General features: G+C 39.8%; 1 protein-coding gene across 1 annotated transcript in view; it reads left to right on the forward strand.

The window, feature by feature from the left end:
• Window positions 1–9,680, forward strand: part of hyd (E3 ubiquitin-protein ligase hyd) — a 47,479-nt gene extending 37,799 nt beyond the window's left edge. The window contains exons 29-36 of the mRNA XM_080285313.1: window positions 115–348; window positions 801–1,040; window positions 1,459–1,624; window positions 4,423–4,558; window positions 5,591–5,800; window positions 6,546–6,693; window positions 7,148–7,378; window positions 9,009–9,680. Of these exons, the coding sequence (XP_080141439.1) occupies window positions 115–348; window positions 801–1,040; window positions 1,459–1,624; window positions 4,423–4,558; window positions 5,591–5,800; window positions 6,546–6,693; window positions 7,148–7,378; window positions 9,009–9,221 (1,578 nt within the window). The 3' untranslated portion in view covers window positions 9,222–9,680. The remainder of the gene's footprint in view (window positions 1–114; window positions 349–800; window positions 1,041–1,458; window positions 1,625–4,422; window positions 4,559–5,590; window positions 5,801–6,545; window positions 6,694–7,147; window positions 7,379–9,008) is intronic.
• Window positions 9,681–12,573: the final 2,893 nt, after the last annotated feature.

A 12,573-nucleotide genomic window follows, 5' to 3' on the forward strand; every position in this document is an offset into this window, starting at 1 on the left:
TAAGAATTGTAATAAAACTGTGATGTTGTCAGCCATTAGTGCAGTATTTTGATTGATTCCCTAACAGATTAGTAAACCTGATGTGTTGCTAGTAACTCTGTATCCAACTTTCAGATTGACCGTGAGAGAGGGCAGTTAATCACTCAGACATTCAAGGAACTCAACACCCAGTACAACAACTACCACCGGCGAGGCACACAGTCAAATCCACCCCTGGCCGTCAACCGTGTAAAGGTGACATTCAGGGACGAGCCAGGGGAAGGGTCGGGAGTGGCCAGGTCCTTCTATACTGCTATTGCTGAAGCTCTCTTATCGGGTGAAAAATTGCCCAGTTTGGAACCGTGCCAGGTAAGATGCATGTAGATCATCCACTAAACATGGTGGAGATTTTTGTCTTTTTGCAGTTTACAGGTATTTCACATAGCTCAGTGGCTGAATGTGCTAGTACTGTAGCTCAACATTCTTTCCATTTCTTTGTGACAAGCATTATATTCTTGTATTACTCTTTTCACCATGCATCATTCAAGATTGATGCTGGCAGTTTTAGTGTAGATTAAAGTGAACAGGTTTATCTTCATACACAGGCAGTCCTTATTGTCAAGCATGGATGTGTTCCAGAATATTGCAGGTTTTTCATACAGTTGCTACTATGAATTGGTGGACTTGGGATCTGCAGTGTATTAGTTGCCATGGAATTCTGTATGTACAGTGTATAGTGCTGTATATAAAATATGAATGTTTGTTTCCCTCAGAGATCTGTGAAACTGTCTTAACAAATAATTTCCTGTCTCTACTTTCAGGTTGGGTTGTCAGTGGTGAGGTACAGCTTATATGGTCAGTACAAAGGCCGGGACCGTGATCGTCGACAAGGTGCCTCGTCATCCTCTCGTCCCCTGCAGAGAAGAGAGTCACGTAAAACACTCTCTGTAGATGCCCGGCCATTCTACATGACTGGAGAGGGTACCAGTAATGAGCATCTGCCCTCCAACATGCTCCAGCTGGGGGAAGCACTCTACCCTAAAGTTCAGAGTCTCAGGCCGGTAGGTGACAGTTGTATGTTGGCTGAATGCTTAAACTTACAAAGCAAAGTAGAAGGGAAGCACATTAATTCTGATGTATGCTTATGGAATGTCTCTGGTTATTAGTATTGCTCAGCCTGCGTGGCACATTGCAGAGTGCTGTCAGGAACAGTATATGGAGGCCAGATATAAATTTTGTCACTTCCTTTAGAAATAATTGTCTAAAATTGGGGGCATCTCATCCCTATTCAGATAAAAGGTTTAAGCATATAACCAGTATAGTTAGCTAGGAAGTTGTTTTTTAGGGAATTATGATGAATATAACTGTTTGGTTTAGCTATATTTTATGAATTTGGTAAAAGCTTAGATGGGAAAAAATTCAGGGTGGCAGTGGTGATGATGATGGACATAGTACTATACATTTATTTCTCTTGCACAGTCACTAGCCAGTAAGATCACCGGAATGCTGCTGGAGCTGACAACTGCTCAACTTCTGCTGTTGTCGGCAAGTGAGGATGCATTACGGCAGAGAGTTGATGAAGCTGTTGACCTCATACTGGCACAGGGCAGAGACCACACACCAGAGTACTCACCATCACACCAAGGTAAGTATCAGTGTTAACCCCTCCAGGTTGTTGATATATTTTTAAATATGGGACCATCTTTAGGAGTGGCCGTGTCTGTCGCTCACTAATGATTTTTGGGCACAGGGTGCTTTGCTCCCATAGACTTTAGTGAATAACATAGGCACAGAACACCACACAGCATGCTGCATCCCACCACCCTCTCCCACCACGCCATGCCAGGACAATTTACTCCCTGCTGCTGGGCCCCCTGCACCGTATCTCCTTCCCACAACCAGGCATTATTTATTTTTATTTTTATTATTATTTTTTTTTTTCTCCACAAATGTGTATATCTCTACTTTTGTGTGGGTGGCTGACCTCAGTCAGTACACATGTACTCTTCCCCTCCAGGTTCCTCTCTCCCACCCTATTCTGTCCTTTCCTGCCTCTCCCCCATACTTCAGGTGACCTGGGTGGTCCCCCACCCCAACTCTGTCCTAGGCTAGCCTCTCCCAGCTCCTGCACCCTCAGGCGCATGAGAGAGGCCGCTACACCACTTTCAGTGAGTTTGGCGCACTTTTAAGTTGAAACATGTCCATGAAATATGAAAATGTCCTTAGACGTGAACTGGCACCTGTCGACCACATGTCCTCAGACATGAACCACCATCAGGGGGTTAATGAAAGGATCCTGAAGCTCCCACAATTGTACTTTTTATGTGTGTGTGTGTGTGTATATATATATATATATATATATATATATATGCACTCGACCCTCGATTTGCCGGACTAAAAGGGGGTTAGACCAGTCCGGGAATGGCAAAAGTCTGGTCCCAAATACCATTCCGCGGACTATTACCATACTTTGTCAGAATTCTACAATATTGTTTGGCAATTATTCTGATAATCTAGAGCATTCTGGAATGTAGTCTACCTATACCAACATAACTAACATACACAGTACATAAAATAATAACACTGACGCAATAACAATAATAATAAACTGACACAATAGCTGTATTTTGCTAGCTACAACCCTAAGAATGATTGTTTAGACAGTTGTTGACAAGAATGTGGAGAGTATGATAGAAGATCAGAAAGCTGAGGATAAAGAGGAAAATGAGCAAGGCATGGAGCACCATGCCACCACAAGGTCAGCCAACCACTTATCAGCTGCCTGAGATACAAACATGCAATCTTGGACCGAATCAGCAATTTTAATCGGAAAATATTTTAATCTTTATCACCATATAGGTTTGCACACCTAATTATTTGAAATTACAGTCAAAATTTTGTGCTTAATTGAATTATTACTCTAATAGAAAATCAGGATTCAGAGCGAAAACTGCTTAAAGTTAGCGTAAGTGTTTTGCCTCTAGCCTAACAACTCACCATAACGGACTTTTGTTTTGTGATAAATATCGATTTACAATGCAGATACATTTTTTTGTACTCAAAGTAAATATTTATGCAAAACAGAAGTCTGTGAAGGCGCCCTGATGATCTGAAGGGGAAATATCTGCTAACATTGGCCAATCACTAATCAGCTGATTGAGATACAAACAATCATCAAATATGATCTTGACCGTGGACAGAATCTTCAATTTTAATTGGAAAATATTTTAATCTTAATCACCATATAGGTTTGCACACCTAATTATTTGAAATTCAGTCAAAAGTTTGTGCTTAATTTAATTATTAATAGAAAATCAGGATTCAGAGTGAAAATTTATTAAAATTAGCAGAAGTGTTTTGCCCCTAGCCTAACAACTCACCTTGACGGACTTTTGTTTTGAATAATTATCGATTTACAATTCAGATACATATTTTTTGTACTCAAAATAAATACCGGATAATTATGCAAAACAAGTCTGTCAAGATGTGCTGACGATCTGAAGGGGAAATATCTGCTAACTTTCGTGCATTTTAGCCCTGAAACCTAATTTTTAAATTAAGTTATACAGTATTAAGTAAAAATTTTTAAGTAGATTTCAGATAATTAGGTGTGTATGAGCTACTGTGGCAAAAAAAATTAAAATATTTTCCAGTGAAAAGTGCCAATTCGGGTATTTAGTCACATCGAGTCGGGTGAGCTGAGTGAGTACGATTGGATCCCATTGACTTTGTCCGTAAGAAAATATTTTTTTATTACCTATGAATATTATTGTGTCCAAGCCTTCCTTAAACTGTACTGTGTTATGCAATAAACTATTTATAGTGGCATTTGAGAAAGATAAGAGGCAAATGGGATATTGCCACAAGTTAGGAGCTGGTGGTGTCAAGCAGGTTGGTGGCCAAGATGCGTTTCATAAATGAAAATAATTCCTTGTGTGTGTTACAAATGGCCTTTATTGAGTCAAAACCTTGCTAAAATTATACTGTGTTGTACAGCAGACTGCTTATAGTTTTATATGTGAGAATAATGGCCGGACTTTTGTTGAGAATCCCGGACTTGTACGGGTATTTGTCTGGCATTTGATAAAATTTTCCAGCCTCAGCCCGTGTCCGGGAAATCCGAAATCCAGGAAATAGGGGTCCGCCAAATTGAGGGTCGAGTGTGTATATATATATATATATATATATATATATATGTATATGTATACACACACACACACACACACACACACACACAGTATATGTTGTTGATTAAGCCTGTGACTTAGAGCTAGGATTGTAGGAACGTGAATGATTGTCTGATACTTCATTGGGTATGTTGTTGATAGTTTTTTCCTTCATACTGTTTCTTTCTCTTGTTTTGTGGATCTTACCTTATGTCATCTTTAAGTTGGACAAAAAGTCATGAGGATGATGATGACAACTCAATTTTTGTTGCTTTAGACACTGATGAGGGTGGAGATGAACCTGAGGATGCCAGTGCGCCATTGTTCTACCAGCCAGGCAAGAGAGGCTTCTACTCTCCAAGACAGGGACGACCAACCCTTGAAAGGATAAATGCTTTCCGAAATGTTGGCAGGTAAATGATGATGTTTATTGTGCTTTTTGCATGAAAGGTTGTCTAGTAATTTCACTTCTTGTTTCCATCTGTCTAACCATTTGTTGTTTTGTCTATCATTGTATACCTCATGGTGGTAGTTGGGGGTGCTCACCATCCTCTCACTCAGTGTAATGCTGCTCTCAGGTGCCTGCCTTTTCCTCTCTTCCTTCATTCCCTCCTATTCTGTCTTTCTTTCCTTTTCCTTCTGTCTGTGGGTGACTCTGCACTGAGTGACAAGCCAAGTGGTTTCCTGTACACCAAGAAACCTTTGGCCATGCTGGGTGGTAACCATATAACCAGATTATGGCACTTGGTGGTTTAGTGGGTAATTAAGGGACTCCAGTCAGACTGAGCCAGGGCAGGTTTCATCCAAGGGATGGTTGGGGTCTGTTGCTCACATAATGCCACTCAGGGGTGAGTAAGGCTCATTACTCTTTATCTTAAATGTCAGGACCAAGTTGCCTAGTCCCAGGCTCCTACACTCCTCATGGGGCAACACTGGATTATATGATGAATGAATGAGTGGACTAAATGCCTCATTTTTGGAAGGGGTGGCAACAGATGAATTACCTCCATGTCACCCTGTCTGCCAACAGACACCCTATGCCCCCACATCCCATCTCTTCATCTCGTCCTTGGTCTCCTTTTACCTCTGTTGCCTCTGCTGGGTAGTACTGTAGTCCCAAGCTGAGAGAGGCTGGGTGTGTTTCTCTGCTTTAGGTGATTCTCTTTTGATGTGGTGTATCAGGAAGGAAGGTGAGACATGCCCTAATTGTGAAGTAGATGCAGTGGAATAGAAGACCACCTTCTGTCCCTGACTGAACCAGTGTTACTGTTGGAAGTAGAATTTTTTTTTTAGTTTTACATGGATACAAATAATGGATGGAAGTTTCATTACACTAAATGTATGCATTTGTGACAGAGTTTATGAGCAGTGCCCAAGAAGTAATGTGAGTGTTTTATGAAATATTTTTGTCACTGTTGAACTTAATTATTTTCTTCTCTCCACAGACTACTTGGACTGTGTTTGTTACAAAATGAATTGTGCCCAATCTATTTAAATCGTCACGTCTTGAAGTACATCCTGGGTCGACCTATCCGATTCCATGACCTGGCGTTCTTTGACCCAGTGATGTACGAGAGTCTACGCAAGCTTGTGTTGGATGCTGAAAACAAGGACACAGGCACAGATGTATTCAAGGCTCTAGACTTAACATTCAGGTATTGTGCTGTATTTGTACATTATCGATGATACAGGTAGTCTTTGTTTGAAGTTACCGGTATTGTTAAAGTGTTGGTGATTTAACATCTAGTTTTCACTTAAATTTGTTCATAATGCCCTCATATAATTGTTGTGAGGTCATTTTTTTTTTTTTTTTAATAAATAACTTCTGAATGAAAAGCATGTCTCAGACTTATATTACATAAAGAAGTATTTCACCAAAACTCATCCTAGACTGACTGTAATACTAAGTGCTTTTATAGGCAAGTTAACACAGAACATCCACTTCATATTTCCACAAACTGTGTACAGTTGGAAGCTGCTTCATTCAGAGAATAATAGGGAAAAATTTACTGCTTAGCATTATGTCCATGGATATGGCATATCAGGAACTGCCATTGGCAGAGTATGCTGTATTTAACATTAGTATGTATTTGAATCCTCTGTTTATAAGAACAGATTAATTTAATTCATGACATAACCTCAGTACACTATTAAGTAACATGAGCCGTTATTAAGACATTTAGTTGATTGCCTGGGGCATGAATTGTCGTCAGGGCTTCCTTTTGTTTCTTATGTCCCAAGTGTAAAAAAGTCATGCAGTGAATCTCCATGTACTGTAAATGGAAAAGTGGATTAGGATAATAATAATGATAGCTATTGTTGTTATTTTGTTGTTCTGATGTACAGTATTGTGAGGCGTCCATGCTTCAAATGGTCAGCTGAATTGTACTCATTCCACAGTATTGATGTGATACCAGAGGAAGGTGGTACCAATGTAGAGCTGATCAGTGGTGGACGCAGTGTAGAAGTAACAACAAGCAATGTGTATGACTATGTCCGCAAGTATGCTGAATACCGCATGGTAAAATCGCAGGAGAAGACATTACAGGTAAATTAAGTTAGTGTTACATTAGTGTGTATGAAAAAGAGAAATATGGAAGTTGATGAGGCTGGGGAATTTACAAGGGATCGTATCTGTTGAATGAAGTACTGTATGTTCAACGTATCACATAACAAGGGCTGGTACAGTGAATGGATTGACTTTTCTGGCAGGTGTATCATTAAGCAAAGAGCATCCATAATGATTGCAGATAAGTTATTTACAGATAATTAGGCTTGTGATATAGAGCCAGATTTCCGGGGCTTGAATGGTGTCTGATTGTCAGACTTATTTCACTGGGTTTTCTGTTGACATTATTTACTTTTCAATTACTTGTGTCTAGATCCTACTTCTCCCTGTCCTTAGATGAGAGGTGATGATGATGATGATGATGTTGGTGAGAGGAGGATGGTGATGATGACAATGGACAAAATTCTCATTTAGCACTCTTCCTTTTTGTCAGAACATACGAGATGGAGTATTTGATGTCATTCCTGGTGGGTCACTTGACTCACTAACGGCAGAGGACCTGCGGCTGTTACTAAATGGTGTGGGTGACATCAATGTGGCCACCCTCATCTCCTACACCTCCTTCAACGATGAGAGTGCTGAGACCAATGACCGCCTCAACAAATTCAAGCGCTGGCTGTGGTCCATTGTGGAGAAAATGACAAATCAGGAAAAGCAGGATCTGGTATGTAATAAGCCAGAGTTGTGTTAGTTTTAGTTCCTTAGTTTAACCTCTTTAGACCATTTGATTGAATTTTATATTATTACCACCATCCACAGTTTATTTTATTCAGCTTTGGGTAGACTTTTTGAACTGGAGGTTGTTGCCTTCTCTTATCCTTTCAGCTATAAAATGTCTTTCCCAGATTTAATAAACACACACACACACACACACACAGAATTGACAAGGATAGTGTAAAAAAGGGCATTTTTGTAGTGAAGAAGTTAACTTCTTATGCTTTGTTGGTATAAATACTGTACTACAGTATATGTACTGCTTTGAATCTCAAAGTCTGGAATATCCTTATTTGTCTAACTTGGGAGCCTTAGTTTCCAAGGTTAGCAGGTAAAGGGCAATGTACCTTTACATATTTTCTAGTGCCCTAGTCCACTGATGTCACTTTCTGCAGGATTATACAGTATGTCCAGATGGTTAGGCTTGTAAGGTGGAGTCCGAATTCTTGGGAGTTAATTGATGTGTGAATGATTGTGTAGTTGATTTTACTGGGTATACTGTTGATAGTTTTCCCCATTAAGTGCTTTCCTCATTTCTGAATTCTACCCCAGCCCATCCATTGGTCGGAAACTGGGTCAGGATAATAATGGTAGTCCATCGATCTATCTATAGTCCGACGCCCTAATCCCGCAAAGGGTGGCCGCAGACAAAACGCCTCCAAGTCACTCTGTCACCCACCATTTGACTACCCTCCCCCCAACTACCTCCCCTCTCTCATATACCTCTCAACTCCATCCCTTCACCTCATCCTCAGTCTTCCCCTCCCTCTCCCTCCCTCCACCTCACCTACATACACCCTCTTAGTCAGTCTTTCATTCTCCATTCTCCCCACATGTCCAAACCACCTCAGTGTATTTCTCCTAATCTTCTCAACCACATCCACATCCACCCCACAACGTTCTCTCAATTCTTCATTTGTCAACCTGTCCCTCCATGTCACTCCACATGCTCCTCTCAAGTAACTCATTTCCACTGCTCTCACTCTTGACTTGTTCCCCTCTTGCAAGGTCCATGCCTTGCTTCCATACGTCAGGGTAGGGATCACAGTACCATCATGCAGTGACTTCTTAACTTCCATACTCACCTCCCCATTTCTCATCACTGCTTTCAGTGAACCAACAACCTTCCTTCCCTGCTGTACCCTTTCAAGCACTTCATCCCCCAACGTTCCATCCTTACTCATCACACAACCCAAGTACTTGAATGCACTCACATTCTCCATATCATCACCATCCAACCTCACTGTGCATTCTGTGACTTTATTCCTCTCAAACACCATAGCTTTACTCTTGTTTACATTAACTCTCAGATTAGTCTTCCTACACACTGTCCTAAATTCATTCACCAACCTTGCAACTCCCATTCATCTTCACCCAGAAATACTGTATCATCAGCAAACAGCAACACCAGAATCTTCCAAATCTCACCCTCATTCATTAGAGCCACCCCCACATCCACTGCCCTCCCTTGCTCCTCCATTACAACCCCATCCATGTACTGTATATTTAACGGTAGTGATGGTGATAATTATTACTGTACATCTAAAAGGTGAAATATAATGAAGTTTCCTGGTTTGCAGGTGTACTTCTGGACAGGATCCCCAGCTTTGCCTGCATCAGAGGAAGGGTTTCAACCAATGCCATCAGTCACCATCCGACCCGCAGATGACTCACACCTCCCCACAGCCAACACATGTATTAGTCGTCTGTACATCCCTCTGTACTCTACACGGGCAATTCTACGATCCAAGCTGCTGTTGGCCATTAAAACAAAGAACTTCGGCTTTGTTTGAATTTAAAAGTGTGGGTGTAATTATTCAGTTTTATCTATTTGGAACACATTGATACTAGTGACAAGTGATGCAAGAATAATTTTGGAGTTGGAACAGAGCAGCCTGTGTAAAAATGATATTTGAGTACTGGAAAATTAATAGGGTTTTCCTTTTATAATCTTACATATATGCAGTACCATATGTATTTTTTTCCCCATCGTGGTATTTATAACATGAGGCTGCTGCTGTGTTCATAGAAAACATATTTTTTTGTCTACCATTAGTCACGGAATAAAAAATATTTATATTAACTTATTTTAAAGTTATGCTCCTATATTGTTAAACATCATTTGTGTTTATATGTAAGGCTGTGTACTGCAATTTCTTGTGTACAAAATATCAAAATTGAAATAAAATGGTACATCAGCCTTTTTTTTTTTTTTTTTTTTTTTTTTTTTTTTTTTTCATGAATACAAAAATGCCTTCTAGATGCCTCAGTAATATTCAGTCTTGTAGGTCTTTATTCTTAATGACTTCAAGAGGCTTTCTTACATCCCTTTCCTGATTATTATTTTGCTGTACCTGTCATCTACTCCTTTATTGCCCCATCAGGAGTGTAAGGACTTGAGGCTAGACTATTTGGTCCAAATAATTAAAAGCAAGAGTGAGCAGTTGCGTTCCCCAGACTGAAGTTATGTGAGCAGTAAACCCCAACCAACTCTTGGACTGAAATTTTTATTAACCAAATCCAGTTGGAGGTCCTTTACCCACTAGATCACCAGGCATCCATTTGTTGGTTATTTGATTCCCACCCAGCTTAATGAATGATTTTCTGGGTTATGAGACACCGTATAGTGCTAACAATTATTTTCTGCTGTGTTGGGTGGTAATCATATAACCAAGAAATAGATACTTAATGGTGTAGTGGATTTAGATGCCCCAACTGGTTGTGGCCCAATAGGATTTAAAGTCAAGGATGCTTGGGTTTTATTGCTCATATACTACAACTTGGGGTTAAGCAACTGATCATTCTTGCTATAAATGTCTGGACTGAGTAGTCTCACCCTGGGCCCATACACCACTGATGGGAGAGTAAAAGTGTACTGTAAAAAAAATATGAACAAATAAAAAATAACAGTTTTTCAGTATCAGCACGGCAGAGGAATGACAATGAAGAAAATGGTAACTTGCTGTATGCAGAACTGGTATGAAAGAGGTGTTACAAAGCCTCAGAAGCCAACATAAATATCTTAAAATTCAGTTAACTGATATGTCAGTTATCCCTACTACTAGATTACCCTAACTTACCTATCAATTTCAGCCATATTCTTCTTGGCATAGGATATTATAGCACCTCTTCCTTTCTTCCATCAATATATGAGAGGTAAGATGATAGATAGATAGGTAAATGTTTCTTCAGTCTTAAAGTGTAAATTACATACAGGAAAATGGTAAGTAATGTACAAGAAATTGGGAAGGAGGTGGAAGCAAGCAGATGAAGTAAGAGTTGAGCTTTATTCCCATATTTTCTTCCACCACCTTCCCATACCTGTCAAATGCCACCACATACTAGAGATTACTAACAAACTGCCTGTAGAAATTAACTGATAAGGAAGATGTGCTACACAGTCTCTAAGTGCCACGAGAATATGACCAACAGTTTGCACAAATCAAGTCTATTATTACACTTTTAATCCGGTTTCTGTTCAAGGGGCATTTTTAGCAGCTGACAAGATTGGGATATGCTCGAGGATGGTGGAATTTCTTAGCCTCTTTTGATGATGTCTTTTTTAGTGTTTCTTGCAACTATAAGGCAGTTTTATTCAACTCAAGGATGACTTTGAACTAAAGGAGTTATTGAAGGCTTTATCTAACTTTCTGAAGGGGTTAATGAAGGCCCTATCTGACTCCTCCTGCTCGAAAAGTCTCTCAAGCTGAATAAAATTGGTAGTCAAGAAAAATACTGATATAAAAAAATACATCAAGGTGTTGGGGTTAAAAATACTGTAATTAAAATCATTTTAACATCGTATAAGTAACACGGGATCCTATATGAGCATTGTAATAATAACGATATCCCTTGCTGGTTGAAAGCTTGGGAACTTAAATCAGTATATATATAATGCTCATCAGTCTTAATTGTTTTGTAATGAATTGCATTTCATGTGCAACTGTAGATGGAGGAGTTACCTTGTTCATTTATGTATTAATATGATATTGAATAAAATTATTACAAAAATTACAGCCTTTTTTCATTTGAATCCCATTATCACCAGTCATCACAACCCTGGTGTAATAGTTGCAGCCCCAACCTTATCTGACTGTGAACCACCCGAGAGCAGTACTACATTGAATGAGTGGATGGTGAGCGTCCCCACCTACCACTATTACAGTATTACAGCCTGTTATTACAACTCAGCAATCGTGATGGGGAGAGGATAAATTCAGGTCAGGTTGGAGTAAAAAGGGTAGGAAACACGTGTTGTGACTCCTTTAACGGACATTGTTCACTATGGCTAGGTGAAATTCGGTGGCCTTTGTAATGCCTGTTAAATCCAGTACCGTATCTGCTATACCTGGGTCCATTATAGCGAGGATCTACTGTATAGGCCAAATCTTTATTTTACACTGCACAAGCATAAGTGTCACTGCAAACTGTTACTTGTGCTGTCAAACAAAGCTTGGAAATACCATCTTAATGCTAGACAACAGGTTTTTATTCTATTTGGAATCCTAACTGTGTGTTCTCTCCAGCCAAAGATAGAATTGGAAGTTATACTATTTCCACTCTAACTTGGCCCATTTTGCCCTTTTACAGCTCTTTTCATGGAGGCAGAAAAGGACAATACTGTGGCTCCACATCCTTTCCACAGCACTTCTTCATCACTAGCATCATATTCTAATGTTAATCTTTTGCTGCAACTCGGCATTCAAGGGGAAGAGATGACAATATTAGGCCAGGTGAGATTAAAAGGAGTCCAGAAGAAACTATGGCCCACGCGAGAGCTTCCATTGGCTACGTGCACATCTAGATGAATCCCCAATCATCATCATCATCAACTGGACCTCCTTTCCCACCCAAGGGCAGGGTGAGGAGTTACTTTTGTTATGGCCAGACAATTTTATTCAACTTAGCAATGGATGTCTGAACTGGAAGGATTAGATATAATCTTCCTTAACTTCCTTTCTACTATACTGTACTCTTCATTTCTAACAGGGCCTGAAATTGCCATCTCTCCATGTTGAATGCTGAGTTGTTATAAGAGATTAGCACAAGAATATGATACGAAGAAAAGTTGTGGAAAGGATGTGGAGTCAGTATTGCCTCAACCTGTCACTGAATAAAAATGCTGCACAAGAATGAAAATCTGGG

Source organism: Coenobita brevimanus, chromosome 105 (assembly GCF_032717465.1).
Source record: "Coenobita brevimanus isolate Jiangsu-jjx chromosome 105, ASM3271746v2, whole genome shotgun sequence".
NCBI classification, from domain to species: Eukaryota; Metazoa; Arthropoda; class Malacostraca; order Decapoda; family Coenobitidae; genus Coenobita; species Coenobita brevimanus.